General features: G+C 38.0%; 1 protein-coding gene and 1 pseudogene across 1 annotated transcript; one reads left to right on the top strand and one right to left on the bottom strand.

The window, feature by feature from the left end:
- Window positions 1-2,891: 2,891 nt before the first annotated feature.
- On the bottom strand, window positions 2,892-12,922 carry LOC148079186 (O-acyltransferase like protein-like). Its single transcript, XM_087792270.1, has 16 exons — window positions 12,796-12,922; window positions 11,789-11,922; window positions 11,109-11,191; window positions 10,895-11,026; window positions 10,103-10,189; window positions 9,996-10,009; window positions 6,306-6,506; window positions 6,153-6,234; window positions 5,971-6,072; window positions 5,735-5,897; window positions 5,535-5,614; window positions 5,258-5,341; window positions 5,023-5,146; window positions 4,757-4,943; window positions 3,423-3,565; window positions 2,892-3,343 (listed from the first exon to the last, which is right to left on the bottom strand). The coding sequence occupies exons 1-16, from the start codon at window positions 12,920-12,922 to the stop codon at window positions 3,245-3,247; spliced, it is 1,842 nt and encodes a 613-aa protein (XP_087648396.1). The 3' UTR covers window positions 2,892-3,244.
- Window positions 12,923-14,252: 1,330 nt separating this feature from the next.
- Window positions 14,253-17,727, top strand: LOC148079185 (uncharacterized; annotated as a pseudogene).
- The last annotated feature ends 372 nt before the right edge of the window (window positions 17,728-18,099 follow it).

The following is an 18,099-nucleotide window of genomic DNA, read 5'->3' as shown; positions in this document are numbered from 1 at the left end:
GGCGTTTATTTGACTCATTTCCGTTGGATTGTATTTTTGTATGTAGCAAAACAATCATATTTCATTCAAGAGCGTATTCAAATCCATCCATAGCATTTCAATTCTTTGACAGAGCAGATTCGATCCAAGAATTTCAACATCAGCCGCCACATTCCACAAAGTCCCGACATCACAATCCAATAAAGCACAGAGAATATGCGCCACCATCAATGCGCCAATGCAACCAGCGTAACATCCATTTAATACATTGTCCTCACTTGACACAATGCATTCCAGTTGAAGCGGATTCCTTAATCCACAAACATTAACAGGTTCAGGCCTACCTGTTCCCAGGTGAATGGATGGCGTGGTGTGGCACTTATCTGTGGCAACTTTGTTCTCAGGCTAGTCGGTGCGTGACGACTTGGTTCTTTGATGCGGCTTGATGATTTTCATTCTACGCCTTTTTTGTTGACAAATGTTGCGGCTTCCAAACACAAACTTTTCGCCGCTGAGAGTATGAGGTTGGGTCCTCAGGTACGTAGATTTATGACGCGCTTTGGTTTCCTTGTGATAACAGATACGCCGAGATCCAGATATGCTTTTGGTGCATTTATTGTTATCCAAACAGCACAGTGTAGCGTGTAGCGTGCAGCGTTTAGCGAAAAATTACGGCTACTTCCAACCTTGACTCTCTCTCTCTCTCATCTGCGTCACCTGTGAGTGCCCACCTTTACGCACACACCTTCCGCACGCACACGCCTACTCCCATGTGAACCGCCCCCTCTGCAACACACACACACTCAAACACACCGTGCAGCACATCTTCAGCCTGTATGTCTCTTACACTGACTTTTGCATAATCCACTAAACGAGCATTTTTCTTAAACTCATCAATGTGTCTGTCCTTCATTCCATCACCATGTACGAGGCTGGGGAGGGGTCGGTTCATGGAAACACAAAAACCCCGAACAAATCTAACATTAGTGATTAAGTTAATTAATTAGGGATTCTTTAGACTTAGATAGTATCATCTTGTTCTTTCTCTTTGTTCTTCTTCTTATTTTATTTTGATTTATTTTCATGAAAAATTGCTGTATTTGCTGTGGCTTATTGGAAAAGAACAATTTCAATCAATAAAGTTCTACCTACCTACCTACATCCGCGCCTCCATCAAGCTCAGATTGCAAAAGCGCAATTGATAACCGCAATAAGCATTTTCCTATGAATATAATCTCTTGATAAAGTATAGTTCTTTGCACTAGGTGTCTATTATTTTATTTTTCAACATTGTTTTTGAGCATTTCTATGATGCAGATAGCAACGAGGGCTACATTGCCTGGAAACTCTCAGCGGCGGCAGTAGCGGTGGAGTTCGGAGAAGGAGCTCTCAAACTTCAGACACCAGTGGACTAGAGTTGGAGAGAGAAGTAACTGAAGAGCAACAGCTGGAAAGAGGCCAATGCTGCTAGGCCATATCTCTAATAAAACACAGCACAGACAAAGAACAGATCTTCATAAAAATGAGAGCAACATTAAAACACAGACAAAAGTTGATCATTTGTGATGCAGCACAGTGCTTTCAGTTTTTCCAAGGTACATTGACACAAAAGGCATTGTAAGTGTAAGGAAATGACAACTTTACTGTAATCAATCATCTAGATTTAACACACATTTCAAATAGTCACTTGATTAACTGATAATCTTTCATATTTAATTCATATTAAATGATCATTTTCCTGCATTGCATTCACTTAAACTAAACTCAAACTACTCAGGTTCACACAGGTCAGGTCACACACACAGAAAGATTAAACAATCCCAGATTCCCAGCAAGTCTGTGGACACCTGTTTGAGAACTCACACTGAAAGACACAACAGGCCAGCAAGTCGCTGGGAACAGACTCTCTCAATAAGACAACAACCTTTGGTAAATTTCCACGACGACCACGTGCGACCGGCCATCTTATAATCAAGTGTTTACAATTACTGACCAATCCTACACGTACAATTGAGTAGAGGCGTTAACCTGAATATTCTACTATAAAGATCCACCATTTTGTGAGATCTTTGCGTTCTGGCATTCGAAGACGTCTGCGATAGATCTCTCTGCTTGCTAGCGCCTGTGTTCACGTAAGTTTGTCTCTGACTTTTGCATAATTCACTAAACGAGCATTTTTCTTAAACTCATCCATGTGTCTGTCCTTCATTTTACACCACCACGTACGAGGCTGGGAGGGGTCGGTTCACCGGAACACAAAATCCCCAGATTCTGTGAAAAAAGGTTCTACCAAATATAGTAAAGTATCTCCCTTTTATGGTCCTCATGTATGTAACATCCGGGACCTCTTTCACCCCAAAGTTGAGACATGTTGGAACATTCTCGAGTTACATTTTAAAACTGATCCTGAAAGAAACTGGCAGCCAGTGAAGAGTTTTGGGGAAATGTGAGTTCTTCTACTAGAGCGGCTCAGAATTGTCTCTGCAGAGTGTTGTATTAACTGCAGGCGAGACAGCACCTTCTTGATTACACACCAAAATAAACTGTTACAATAGTCTAAACGAGAAGACGCAAACACATTTTCCTTTAGTTTAGAGATTTTACTCAGTAACAAACTGGTCAGCTTTTTTGCAGTGTTGCAATAGAGACATGTCTTTGTCAAATACAACAACAAGGTTTCTTAAGCTTGATTTGACACACTTGCCCAAGTCACCCAAGTACTGACTCAGAATAATTAGATTTCATATATTTATTACAAATATTATAATTAGAATGATTCCAAATTATCCAAAACAAATAGTTAAAAGCTGAAACAGGAATAGAGAGTTACAGAGCTTAAGGAAGAAATTCAGGATGGAACAGTTTAGTTTTTAGTTTATATTGTAAGAGGAAGACAAAGTTGCTATAATTTATGGAAGGCAGGACGAAGAGTTTTCAAGACTTTTGGAGCAGAGCGACTTAAGGCCCTGCTACCCATCGTGTCGAGGCTGGCAGAGGGTACAGAGGTGGATTGAAGAGGAAGAACGGAAGAGCCATGTCCAGGACGTCAGACAGGAAGGGGAGAGTGAGGCTTTAAATGACCATGAATGTGAAAAGGAGCAGATTTTAGTTTATTCATTGTTTGATGGGAAGCCAGTGGAGGTGCTGGAGGATGGGGGTGATGTGATAGGCCTTGGGTGTGGGCGGCCGAGTTCTGCACCTATATTATTATGGAGGGCCTTCTGAGGGTGGCCAAAGGAAAGGGAGTTTTAATCCACACCTTTTTTCACTTCCACTTGAGAAGAGCAAACGGTTTCTCCACCAGCACAGTCAAAACATAGGCCAGGACAATGGAGAGCACGACGTGACCAAAGTACAAATACATCTAGAGGTAGACAGAAAAAAAAATACAATGAGAAATACATGTCTGTTTGTTAAGCATTCTTGAAAAAAAAATTACTTACAAAGTTGAATTCTAAAAAGTGGATTGGAGTTTCTTGTAGAAAATAATATATTAACATGACGAAGGGATTAACAAGGTAGCAGGCGTAGCTCAGGTTCGAAATGGGTACCCAGAACTTCAGTGAAAGGAATCTCATGATTAAACCTAGAAACACAATAAAATATTATTATATACAGATTTCTTCACTCGACAATAATTCAATTTTGAGTATTGGATTAAATTTACTCCACCTGTTTGTTTAATATGCAAATCACAATTAACGTGAATTTTGACAGATTATGTTTGATGGTATGTTCTGGAGTAAACTATCTGAGCGTCCACTATCACAGTCAAGCCATCAGACGCTAAATTTGGAGTGCCCGTAACGACAGAACATTACGGTAGCAGTGAACAAGATTTAAAGAAATATCCGGGAGAAAACAACTTTTAAGAAAGTGAAATAATGAATCCTTTATTCAGGTTTCTGCCAATTAAAACATCTTCTCTCGTTTTAACAGAGCCCTCGTCATTTTCAAGTTCATTCAGTAACATTATCCTCTATGACATCAAAAGCCTAGATTGCTCATGGCTAAAACAAACAGCTATGATCCAGAATATCCTTTTCTTTTTTCTCCATGATGAAAATCAATTTGAAATGTTTGTTTTGTTTTAAGGAACACCAGAGCACAGAGACCACTCTGGTTAGAGTTGGCATCCTGACCCAGGCTCTGCCTAAACCAGCCCCTTTTCTTATGCTGCTAAGGGCTTAAATTGTTGGAGTCTTTAGACACCAAGCTCTTCCTCTCTGCGACCTTCTTCCCTGCATAATGTTCATCACCTGTGCAATTTAAACCCACACATTTCTTCTTCTTCACTCACAAAGCTCCACCTCCACTTGTCGAGCTGCTGCTGCATCGACTATCTCCTCCACAATAATGTCAGTGGACCAAGATTTTTCTCCATGACCCTCCCTGACTGCTGTTCTACGCTATACTCTCTTTTCTCCAACTGTATTGTATCGTCCCTCACTCTTTTATTCATCCACCTGTATAGCTATCCACCCCTTCAGCCAGTCACAGCAGGAGGCCGTCCTATTGAGTCTGGTTCTGCTCTAGGTTTCTTCCTTCTAAAAGGTTTTTCCTCACTGCTGCCACGGTGTGATTAACTTATTGTTTATTTGTGGAATCAGTTAGTTCTTTCAATATAGTCTTACTTAAAATGTAAAGTTTCTTGAGATAATTATTGAACTTTAAATAAAGTTACATTTAATTGCCTGACAGAAAAAAAATATCCTTCCTTATTTAAACCAAAAGGATCTGTAGTTTAACAGTAAACGAGAAAAGCAGGTTTAGGTACCTCCACAGCCTTCTTCACAGGCTAATATGACCAAGGAAAGAGCCATCGCCCAGACAGGTCTTTGTAAACCCTGGTAAATGTACTGGGCTACTGGTGGATGCTGTGGGACATGTATGAACACAAAGCACAGTCCCAACACCAAAGCCAGGACTGACAAAGAGCATATCCATGCAAGGGCCACCTGCCACTACAGCAAGACAGAAAAAATAAAATGAGATTCAGAGACAAACAATGGGTTACAAAATAGCACATCTCCAATCGCCTACCTGTTTCTTTAAAAGCATTTCCTTTCTTATTTTCAGGTACATTCCAAACATGATTCCAATTAAAAATGGTCCATATCTCGAATAAGGTTTGACATAGTACAGTCCAACATAATCCTCCATTGAACTGTAATAACATACAGGTGTATATCTATAAGATGTTGTTTTATGGTACGTGATATTGAAAGAAAACAATTTTGTTTTCATTACATATTACAAACGGGTCTGTAACACTCACCGACAAACTGAAATCACAACAGTACCTGTGACAATCACCATCATCAGCAGGCCGACACACAAAAAATAAAACACAACTTTTTTCCTGACAAAGAAAACAAAATTATTAAGATAGAAAAATTGAATTATGGTAAATATCATGAAGTCTAATACATTTATATAGATATTTTTAAGATTATTCTTATTTTTAATTCAAATCTTTGATTAGCCAAACGTACATAGAAACAAAAACAAAGTAAAAGTATTTAAAAAATATATATATAAATAAACAAACATACTTTCTGTAGGCAAGGATCAGTAGAGGGGTTGTGGCGTAGCATTGCATGTCAAGCGGGATGTACCATGTCCAAGGAAGACACTTTTGGTGATTTGGTGACAAGGGTGAAAATGTGCTAGTTAATGATGAGTAAAAATGAAATGATACGAAAGTAGCCGGATAAGAAATCATTGGCAAATGAGTTTTGTTTGACTGACTTACAGTTAAAATGGTTGGGAATAGATTGTTAATCATCAACAGGTTTGTCCACCATGTGTCACATTGTATTTCGTTTTGACGCAATTCCAGGCCATAAGGTCCCTCATTGAAGACAGAAAAAACGCCAACATGAAGTAAAATGAGAAACATATGGAGGGGCTGGATCCTGCAATGACATTAATATAGCATGACTTCACTATTAATTTATTCAAGTAATTCTTGTTCCTTTTAAGTCTAACCTTCTGATCCTCTTGAAGAAGTAATCTGCCACAAGACCTACACTCATGGTGTCATCGTTCCTCTGGATTGAGCTCAGAAGACTTCTGGCACTTAACAAACCCCTGAAACAAAAAGACAACATTATAACAATGCTTTTTCTTACAAACTATAGTCAGTTAGTTATAGTTAGATAGTGCCTCACCCCAAAAGCAAAAAACTGTCCACAGCCAAGGTATACAGAGGGGGGTTAGTGTTCAAAGATGCAAAATATCTTGTGCTGTTATCTGTGGTTGAAACATTTTTGACTTAAATAAAATCCCCAAAACCTTTATACTTTCTGAGATTGCAGTCATACCAATATAGTAAAAGGGTAAGGATTCGTGAGTATGTACATAGATGACCCATAATGTACTCAGTGCTCGGATGCCATTCAAGGATGTGTAGTTATTCTTGACAGGGGTGCTGAAGATTCCCTTAGATGTCGTCTGTAGTGAGAAGGCCTGAAGAAACCGCTGCAAACAATGACGTACAAAGCCCTTCTTCTTTTGCTTGTGGTCTGAAACGAAATCCAATTATTTTAAATGTCAAATACAGAGACCTGTGGACTTCTATGGATAAATGAAAAAACACTAAATTGAATAGAGGGAATCCGCTTAAACAAAAAGTGCTTTACGGCAGATACCCACTTTCTGCATCCGTTTGAAAGATAGGAGTTGAAGTGACTATATGCTATCAGGACAGAGGCTGCAACAAAGAAACTTGAAAAGTTTTGTATAACAAGACAAAAAAGAAAACTACCTGGATAAGCTGTGATAAATGGATTGTAAAAGATTAACATTGGCTAGTGGTGTGGTGTGAAACAAACTCAAAGGTATAGTATAAAGGACACACATTTCAAAGACAGCAAACCGCAACATCTGAAATATAAAGTTTGGCGAAAATATTTAGTTGACGAAAGTCAGTCGTACTTAATCACAGTGGTTTTATTGTCTCAGTTTATGTGCATGTGACAGTAGTTTGTAATAATAATGGTTTCCTATGAAGTCCAGAACGGATGCACAAGTCCCACATACCCGTAACATGAGATGTTTACTTGTACAATTAAGTTGCATTGACATAACTACATATTCATACTCGTAATCCAGAAGGTACGCATGCGTAATTGAAGACTTTTTCAAGTTTACGTATGATTGAATCTGCTGTTCTCAATCACATCGAGAAAAAAAGACGAAACGTGCGCGTGCACACTTTTGCACCACTTCGATCGCCACTCCTACTTCTTTTTTCACCACTTGTAACTTTCCTGAAGTGAGGTGTAAACTCCCACCAGTCAAGTGCCGTCATAAACTGCTGCAGCACTCCTTCCTTCCTTTGACTTCATCGCTATAAAAACAGCTTCAGAACAAAACCTCTGTCACATCGAAGGCTTTTAAATTAAAGTCATAAGGAGCTCGACACTCGTACACTTAGAAATGTTAGATTAAAATTATTATACACTATACTATACGCCATACTTAAATTAATGCTAAAATATAATCAAAATATAAAGTATAAACTACTCGCTTGATCTAAGAGCTTAAACGTTGTAAGACAAGCTTGAAACAGAATTAGAGACACGACACCGGTTATTTAAAACATCTGTTTATCTGCCAATCACACCCTCAATCGTAAATACATTTCTGCATTTAGTTTCGTCTGGCTGAGTAAATCGATGTCTGGTGCTGTGTGAGTGGAATGAGTTGTAAATGGTTCCGCTTCTAAGGCAAAGAAAAAGATAGCTTGTTGTTGTTGTTGTTTTGTGGTGTGGTTTTCCGCTAATGTGTGTTTTTCAAGTTTCGTGTGAAGAAATTCTTAAGTTTCTATTGGGTTAAAAAAGAGTTTTTTTCAAAGGGTAAAAAAGAGCTTTCTTGGTTAATTATTTTTAATCAAGTTATAGGTAAAAGTAGTTTTCTGGTCAATTATCTTAGAAACTTCTATTGGGTTAAAAAGGCATTTTTGCTTTTGAGCTTTTTTTTTTTAAATACATTTTGTGATTATAATATAGGTATTGAAGCGTGACAGGTCTCTTATAGAGAGGGAGACGAACAGTCAACCAGGTCACTGGAGTAATGAATGTCCTTTTTACCAGCAGATCCAAGCATATTACAAATCTCTTAAAATAAAAAGGGGATGTAGATATCTTTAATACACAGACAACAGTATTGGTGCTACTGATGTTCCTAGTTTGGGGATTCCGGGTTTTATGTCCTAATGGGGGACGCCCCGGGTAAATGAAAACGAAAAAGAAAAGAAAAATGAAAATAGAAGCAAACAAAAACTGAAGAATGAACCTAAAACTTAAACTACACTAACAATAAGAATTAACTCATTTAGATTAAAACTAAAACTAAACTAAACTAGATTTAAAATAAACTAAAGAAGAAATAATATGAATAAATAAATAAATAAATAATAAATAATAAATAATAAATAATAAATAATAAATAATAAAAAATAAATACGAACAACAAAACAAATGGGGTGGAAGAAGATGTATTGTGGTCGGCTTCATTGTGATTCCAAGGTGCTGCATTTGTTTGTTTTTGGTATGTGTATGTGTAATTAAGGGTGGAACGGATAAAACATGTCAAAATGGTGGACTCATACTGAAAAGTATGTAGCGTGAAGCAGGACAGACAGCCACAGTTTACGTTTTTATGACCATATGCATACTACTCACTTCTCTGAGTGTTGGGGTGGCTCTGTAATTTATAGTCCTTTTCCATGAGTTTTTTCCCAATCTCATTTACTACCTGAACCCTCAATCTCAACCCTTACGATCAAAATCAGCGCTCCTGCTAAGTTCTAGTGTCCCAATTCTCAAAAATTTGAGGTTTGAGAGTAATGGCTGTAGTAAGCTTCTTAGGGACCTCCCTTGGTTAGTAAGTGGTATTCCAGAATTCTTTGCCCATTAAAACTGAACTCAATGTCAGTTAAAACAAGGAAATAACCACATCAGGCAGAGCTCAGATTGGCTGCCATGCATGTCGATCAAATGGTTATTGAGCCAATTAGTTGGCGTGCAGGAGGTCAGTCTCGGCAGACCTCTTTATTTTTTGGGATTGAGTTGTTACTGTTGGTACGTCCTACTCTGCTCCGTCTCCACATTGAACCACATTCTGAACATCGGAACTTGCAGTAAGATCTACGATGACCAATCTAGTAAGATCATGTATAACGTAAACCACTACTTCATCTACATTTTCATTACAAATCTACTAAAGACGCTAACGTTTGATACTGTGTATGTGTGCCATGATTACATGGCATACATTAATAATCAACATTCTCTTAAAGACATCATCACTAATGGATTACGACAATATTACAGTTTTAACATTACCAATGTGAACTTGCTTTGGCTAGGCAAAGAAACCTACAACAATATGCATTTGAGGTATATTCTACTTACCTGCGTTTTAATTCAGATGTATGGCCCCATCTTGAAGAACTTTTCTCTAGTGAACAGTTTAGCATCTGTAGCTGACAACCTTTAAAATATGCCTGAATCTCAAACAATGTTGTTTTTTTGTTGCCAAACATAACATCATTTCACATTGATGGATTTGGAATACCGCCGATAACGTATACCTATGTGTTCCATTTCCAAGTTTCCAAATAACCGTCGACACGCAGTTTTGAGGGCAAATGGCTTGAGGGTTTGAGATTTAGGTGTTAAGGGGGTGGTAAATGGGATTGGGCCTAAGAATCGATTTTACCAAACGACAGAAGAAGCTGACTATACATTTTTCAAGCTCTTAGGTTATAGATAAACTTTATCACATCGAAAAACAACATTCAAAACTCGACAAAACTCACTTTGGAATAATAGAATTGACTAAGATTTGAAACAATATAGGATAAAAAACGGAAAAAAAAAAAGATTCAGAAAGAGATGGTAGAAATGTGTTGTCTGTGTATTAAAGAGTGAGATCAATAACCTTCTGGAATATAGCATTGATAAACTTATTACACAAATCAATGTTAATGAGCAGATTCAACTTACTGTCTTGATGTAAACTGCAAAGAATCATTTCAGAATTTGAAGAATAATTCAAAATGCAATCTCCATGAATTTGCTCTTTGTCCAATGGGGAAGATTTCTCTGCTGACAGAAGTTTTCTTCTCATATGTTCCTTCAGCACAGCAGTAATCAGTGTTGCAACGAGAGGAAGGGCAACCAAAACACAACAAAGGACCCTGGGAGAGAAAATATAAATTAATCATTTAACTGCTTATGTTCAATCATGATGTAACCAGTCAGGGGGAGGACAAGACAGACAGGCAGTCAAACTGATGGACAGATACATGAAGCTGATTCAATAAGTGAAGTGTCATTATTTTTGAAGGAACCTTCTTTGTGAAAGTCTGTTTTATATGGGGACAGACAGGCTGAAAGACGAAAGTCACCTCGTTGGTGAAGGTCACGAAGGTTTGTGAATTACAATGAATATAAGATTAATATAATAATACGAGACATTTGTGTAAAACAGAACTGCTGAAAGGTATTGGTCTGGAGAGACTAACATATATATCCAAAGGAAAGAGAAAGGAATTCCAAAATCTCTGGAAACCATATATGAACATAAGAAGAAAGGAATGCACGAATAGAAAATGTATAACAACCTCGCAAATTTTGTTGTATTATACTTTTCTGTTTTTGAATAGGACTTTTTTTTTTTGTGAACATGAATTTTTATGTACATATACCGTGCAGGTGTGAGTGAGTGGACGTATGCCTGTTTTTTTGTTTAGTGTCTAATAAATGTGTTTTTGTTTTGTATTCTTTAATATGAGAAAATTACAATAAATATATATTTAAAAAATATTAATAATACGAGAATTATTTCACAAACATAATTTCTTTTTTTTGGGGCCATTTGTGTATGGTGTTTGTTTACTCACAGACAAGTTATTCCGGAAGCATCTGGATCAATAACAGACGACAAACAACTTGTCTTCACTACATCCTTTGTAGAATTGTTAACTAGAATTGATGGTAAAAGAGGAATAAGGGATACCTCTCCAAACTTGAGCCTCCCTTGAAATCAAAAAAGGGAATAAAAAACTTATTTGATTATTGACAACATGTTTGTCAACTACATAATACATTGTTAACTTACCTTCAATCACCAGCGTGTTTACCTCTGTGTCTTTGCATGAGTCAGGAACACAAATCCCCACAAAAAACAGGAACTCTCCCTGTGGTGAAAATTTATTTTAGAAAATCCCCAAATGATAATAATTAAAACACACATTATTAGAAGAAAAAAAAAACACCACACAGAGGGAAAATAATTAAAGCACAAGGTTTTAAATGACTTTGACAAATCATGTTTAATTCAAAATGGTTGAAGCAGATTCTACTCCTTGATTTAATTTGGAACCACAGTATGATGTGTGTTATTTTGTTTATTTTGAAAGTTAAAGATATTTCACCTGAGTCCTCTTTTCTCCTCTCCCTGGGGCTTCACTTTGTACCCTTGTATTTGGATTTTGGATATTGGACTTCGTATCTTGCCTAAGTATTTAAGTTTATTTTTGGGACGGTTTTTGACTTTTCTGTTTAGTGTTCAGAACCCCTTTCCTGGTTTTTCCTTCTTCTTTTTATTCCCTTTATTGGTAGACAATTTGGTTTTGGACTCTGGTATTTATGTTTTAAGATTTGGACTCTTGTTTGTGTTTGAACTTTGTATTATTAAATTGTACTATTTACCTGTTTTGACTCTTACTCGCACTTGGGTTCTGTTACATATAGATTTTGACAGCCTTGTTTTATCTTCTGTTTTGTATAATTACCTGTTTCAGAAATACTTTGCAGTATTGTCCAGAGAAAGAAGTCGCGTGGGCAGAGCGACATTCCGACATCAAGCCAGGTTGGTTGATGTTGCCTCCTTTTACGTTGCTTCCCATCTTTCCATATGAATCATACACTGTAAAGAGGTCACATTTTTACACAAGAAGATGCAAAAGTTACTTTCACTTATTTTATTTATAAACCATGTATGTTTTTAGTCAGTATGTGTTTTGCGGATGCCACGGCTGCCAAGAGTTTGTTGATTATTTATTTCATTTTGTTGGTTTTTATTTTCTTGAATGTCTGTTTAAGTCTTTAACTGTTTTAAGTGTCACAATTTAATTTATACTGTATGTCTTAATACATGCATATTTGACAATAAAAGAACTTGACTTGACTTGACACTTTTGCCCTCTAATGCATTGTTTTTCGGTTGAGTTTACGGTAATTTTAGGCAATAAATCTTTCACGTTGGAAGTGGCGGCGAGATTGCACCAGAGATCCGCTACTGACGGTTTTTTTGACCAATCTGATCGTTACTGACGGCATACAGTTATGAATTTTTTTTTTAAATCTTCAATTCAGAAACTGACATCTTGCCAACACTCAATTCTGCTTTTCCACAATTTTCAACAGCATGAACATTTTCTAACTGACTATACTTTGTGGATTTGATTTGATTGACTGCTCCTGTGTGGCAATCAGGTGTAGAAGAGTGTTAAAGCGTGGGTCGGGATGGCATCGTTGATTTATAAGAAGATAGAAACATATGCTTCTTTGACGACTCAATGTGAAATAAGAGAAGAAACGCTGATTGCATCAAAAAGACAATGTCTTGGTTCAGGACTCAGAAAATGGAGAAAAGTAAAGAAAGGTAAATCTACTTTTTAACTGAAAGCTGATGTATGTATCTGAGACCGGCAATATTTTATAAGCAGCTAAAATAATTAAAAGGAGAAGTTTGGGCATTGTTTAGAGGCATCAATATATTCAAGAATGTAGTACTTACTAGTAACTGCAAATTCTTTTGGATTTTCTTGGTGGAGCTCCTGAAGGAAAACATCAGTGTCATTCCTGCATTTGGTGAGTGCAGAGCAGCCCACGATCAGCAGCAGGAACAAAAAGCCCAAAACCATTTTAATGTCTCTCTGTGGAACCAATGCTGAGAATTTCCAAGTAATACCCGGTCAGCTCAAAATATTTCAATAAAGTCAATGTTTACATGAAGGCTGTCTCTTCAAAACCTAATTATCCAGTACAAAAATATTTTTCCAAATTATTCATTCCATTTAAATGACAAGATAAAAAACATGTTTCTATGTTTTAAAAAAAAGAGTAAATTCTGCCCTTAAAAGAATATATAGACGTATATCCAGTGATGATCAAACTGTATTAATACTGTGTGGATACAGTCACTTAATACGTGCTGGATTGTGAAGGATTTTACATGCAATGACGCTTAACACAAACGTAAATGTATAGTATATATTTTCCTCCAAGTGTATAAAAATGATATCATTTAAGTTATTTCAGAGTTTTTTTAATTAATTAATTTTTTTAGACAAACTCTTGTAAAAAAAACTCTTGCATGGCACTGAGGATGCAGAATTTGCAAGCATGCATAGAGGTTCCAATATGTGGATTGATTCAAACACCAATATACTGTTAAAGAGGATCTTTGAAATGTTTCTCTCCGACATGAAGCTATTGACTTCAATAAAGGAGTCGGCAGTTGCATTTGTTCATAGTAAAGCTGCTGCCATAGAGTTTCTAAAAGAAGAAAAACCGCGTTAGCAAATACATGCCAAAATAAACTGACAAAACTGAACATTGCAAACAAATATTTTTAAATGGATTAGTCAAATATTTTTGTTTCATATGTCAAACAACATTAACTGATTCCACAAGCCTCCAGCCAACACAATTAGTTATTTAAATTAACCAATCATTCTCGTTTAGAACGATAAGAAAGGGGGCACAGAAGGTCCTCTGGTGAAATGAGCAAGAATGGCTGAGGGATGTTGGATGTTGCTGCGATTAACAGTATGAGCTGTGCTGCACCTGAAAATCCCAAAATGAAAATATCTGACAAATGCATGAAAGATATCAATTCAATTAATTTTTCTATTTACTTGCACGAGTCTGCCTAATCTACAGGTACATCTAAAAAAAATTGAATATCAGGAGATAGTTAAAAAAAATGTTGTCTCTCATTTCAGAATGTGAAACCCATTTTTTTTTTTAATACATATTCATTACACATAGACGGAAATATTTCAAACATTTATTTCTTGAAATTCTTTTATAGATAATGAAAAACCAAAATTCAGTCCCTCAGAAAATGAGGATACTTCATAAGACCAATGAAAAAAATATATTTTAATTAGAAAAGGCTTCTGAGAAGTATGTTAATTTCCATGCACTCAATACTTTGTTGGTCCTCCTTTTGTATGAATAACTGCATTAATGCGGAGTGGCATGGAAGTGATCAGCGTGTGGTACTGCTCGGGTGTAAGGGAAGCCCAGGTTGCTTTGATAGCAGCCTTCAGGTCATCTGCATTGTTGGGTCTGGAGTCTCATCTTCCTCTTGACAATACCCAACATATTCTCTATGTGGTTCAGATCAGGTGAGTTTGCTGGCCAATCAAGCACAGTAATACTATGATCATTGAACCAGCTATTGGTACTTTTGGCAGTGTGGGCAGGGTCCAAGTCCTGCTGGAAAACACAAAGAATATGGATTTTTCATTACCTCTGGTGTATATTTTATACTTGATTGGCGAGGATCCATGTTGCTGTCTCCGGTCGAGACTCAAAAGCATTGACTCCCTCAAACCTCTTCTTATTTGCTTCATTTGGCCAGTGTTCTGGCCAACAACCTTATTAAGAAGATCATTTTACACATTTGATGTCATCATCATGTCATTTATTTTAGGAAAAATATTTACATAAGTATATAGTAGTACAGTAATTCATTTCAATTACATTTTTTTGTAAGTGTCTTAACAAAGTTATCTCAAGACACTTTACAGTTTAAGTAAGACTAAAGTGGAGAAAGGAAAAACAGATCCAGGGAACTCAACAAAGAGTAAAACAAAGTTTGGCGAGGAAAACCCTCTTTTAGAAGGCAGAAACCTCGAGCAGAACCAGACTCATTGTTGACGGGTTAGGGAGGAAGGATGGGGGGGTGGGGGTGGTAGAAAGGTATACAGAGAGAAGAGTGAGGGAGGATACAGTGAGAGAAAAGAGGAAAGTATAGAAGAGTCCATGGAGGTGCTGGAGAGAACTCTGGAGTTCAGTACAATACAATACAGTTGTTTTTCATGTCAGTGTACCTCAATGTTTAAAAGGAGGCATCCAAGTTGACGTGACTTATAAGGCTACGTCAACAGGGGGAGTTGTTAGATTAAAATTATTATGTACATATACGCCATACTTAAATCAATGCTAAAAGATAAACAAAATGTATAAAGTATAAATTACTCGCTTGATCTAAGAGCGGGAACGTTTGACTAAACATTCACAATCAACATTCCACTCAGACTTATTCACACTGGTTCTAGGCAAGCTTGGATCAGAATTAGAGATACGGCACCGGTAATTTGAAACATCCTCCTATTTGCAAATCACACCTAAAATTGTAGATCAAAGAACGAAGCAAGACACACCCGGGAAAGGGGGGCTAAAAGACGGAAGAGAAGATAAGCCCCGCTCGAGAACAGTTGAATGATTAGATTACAAGAAAACATATTAGAATGTCAGCCGGAAAGAGACGACCTCCCAGACGGGAAATTTGCCTTAAATATAGCGATGTTTCTACAGCTCGGGACCTTTTCTCCTGGGGCTAGTGACCTGTACAGTCGCGGGGACAAAGTGCGTCCGGTCGATCGTAATTGAAAGCTTGTATTTCGTTTACTTGGAGCGGCGAATAAACGACCCGCTACACACTCTGGATTTGTTCATCTTTCTCCACGACGCGAAGTATAAGACCCGGGACAGAAGTGACGCTGTGTTGGAGCGACGGAAGCGTCTCCGTGTTTTTATCGTTTTATGTCGTTAATTAAATTAACGCTAAAAGATAATTCACACCTTGGGTCGTGGATCAAAGAACAAAGTGGGACACATCCAGGAAGAGGGGGGTGGGGCTGGAAGACGAAGGCCCCCACCCGAGAACATTTGAATGATAGATTTCAAGAGGGCAAGTTAGGAAGTTCGATTTGTGGGTGATCGAGACACATGCAACTTGAAAGAACCATTTGCCCCGAAAGAGACAACCCCCGGGGCGGGAAATTGGACTTAAATATTGCGATGTTTCTACAGCTCGAGACCGTTTCTCGGGGGGCTATTGAACTGTAGAGTTGCGGGAAGTAACTGCGGACGATCGATCGTAAAGCTTGTATTTTGTTTGACTTGAAGCGGCGAACAAACGACCTGTGACACTCTGCATTGACCATTTCTCTCCACAAAACAAAGTATAAGAACCGGAAATGACGGCGCATTGGAGCGACCAGAACGGACTCCTGTTTTGACCGTTTTAAATGGTGCCTTGACGACGGATTCGTGGTGGAGAGTCTTGAGCAAGGAACAGCGACTGATTAAAGTTTTCTCAGCCAAACGAACGGGCCCAAACTAAGGTAAGCAGAAAACCTCTTATAAATTTCTGCATTTAGTTTCATCTGGCTGAGTTAATCAATGTCTGAGTTGTAAGTTGAATGGGTTGTGAATTGGTTCCGCTTGTAAGGCAAACAAAAAGAAAAAGATAGCTTGTTGTTGTTGTGGTTTGGTTTTCCATTACGACTCTCGGTCTAAATAGTAACCATCGATTGAATAAAATTGGCTTGGGATTCTTTCGAGTGGCAAAATAAGCTTTATTGAAAGTGTCCAGTGACATCATGATGTCGGCTGACTCGGGTAAATTCACTGTTCTGGTTCTTTTGCATCTGTCTTCAGCCTTTGACACAGTTGATCACCAGATCCTGCTGAGAAGACTGAGGGATGAAGTGGGACTGTCTGGGTCTGTGTTAGAATGGTTCTCATCTTACCTTTCTGGGCGCAGTTTTAGTGTATCTGCCAATCAAATGAGGTCTGAATCGGCAGATCTGTTGTGTGGAGTCCCTCAAGGTTCTGTTCTGGGTCCTTTATTGTTTTTGCTGTACTTGATTCCCCTCGGTAAAATTATTCAGAGATTTCCAGATGTTTCTTATCACATTTTTGCTGATGACATCCAGCTCTACTGCTCTTTTGATCCAACTGAGCCCCAGAGGCTGAACAGCTTAGTCAATTGTTTGCTAGAAATCAAACAATGGCTGAGTGAAAACACTTTACAGCTAAAAGTGGACAAAACTGAAACACTGGTGATTGCTCCTGATGATAAGGTTCCAGGGTTGAGTCAGAAAATGTTTCCTTCAACTGAGAAAAATTTCTAAACTTAGGAAAATGTTGTCGGAACATGATCTGGAGCTTGTAATCCATGCGTTTGTTTCTTCTCGTCTGGACAATTGTAACAGTTTGTTTTCATGTCTTAACAAGAAGGAGCTGTCTCGCCTGCAGTTGATTCAGAACTCTGCAGCGAGAATTCTGACCCGTTCAAGTAGAAGAACTCACATTTCTCCGATCCTTTAAACCTCTTCACTGGCTTCCAGTTTCTTTCAGGATCAACTTTAAAATTCTGGTTCTTACTTTCAGAGCTATTCATGGTCAGGCTCCTCCTTACATCACTGATCTGATCCAGCCTTACACCCCAGCTCGGGCTCTGAGGTCTGTGGATCAGAATCTACTTATGGTTCCACGCACACGGCTCAGGACCAGAGGAGAGAAATCTTTTCAGGCTGTTGCTCCTAAGCTTTGGAACGATCTTCCTCTCTCTTTGCGCTTGATGGAGTCTACTGACTCCTTTAAGAAACATCTTAAGACGTTTCTATTTGTTAAGGCTTTTCCTTGATTTTCTGGAACTCCTGTGTTGTTCTCAGTATTATCTTGATCTTTAAAGTATGTACTTTTTTGAGTATTGTTTTGATTGTTTAAGCGCTTTGTGACCCTGGTCTCGAAAAGCGCTATATAAATATATATATGACCTGGTCCACTCATTTGTCACATCACGCATCAACTACTGCAACGCCCTTCTCACCGGACTCCCCACCAAACTCATCAACAGACTGCAGATCATTCAGAACTCAGCCGCCCGGATCATCACCCGCACCAAATCATCTGACCACATCACCCCTGTTCTCATCCAACTCCACTGGCTCCCGGTTCAATACCGCATCCACTACAAAAATCTTCTCCTCACCTACAAAGCTCTCCACAACCTAGC

The sequence above is a fragment of the Callionymus lyra genome, chromosome 5 (genome assembly GCF_982586985.1).
Source record: "Callionymus lyra chromosome 5, fCalLyr1.hap1.1, whole genome shotgun sequence".
Taxonomy (NCBI): domain Eukaryota; kingdom Metazoa; phylum Chordata; class Actinopteri; order Syngnathiformes; family Callionymidae; genus Callionymus; species Callionymus lyra.
The sequence above is the reverse complement of the archived record's forward strand: the minus strand, read 5'-3'. Positions and strand labels throughout refer to the sequence as shown.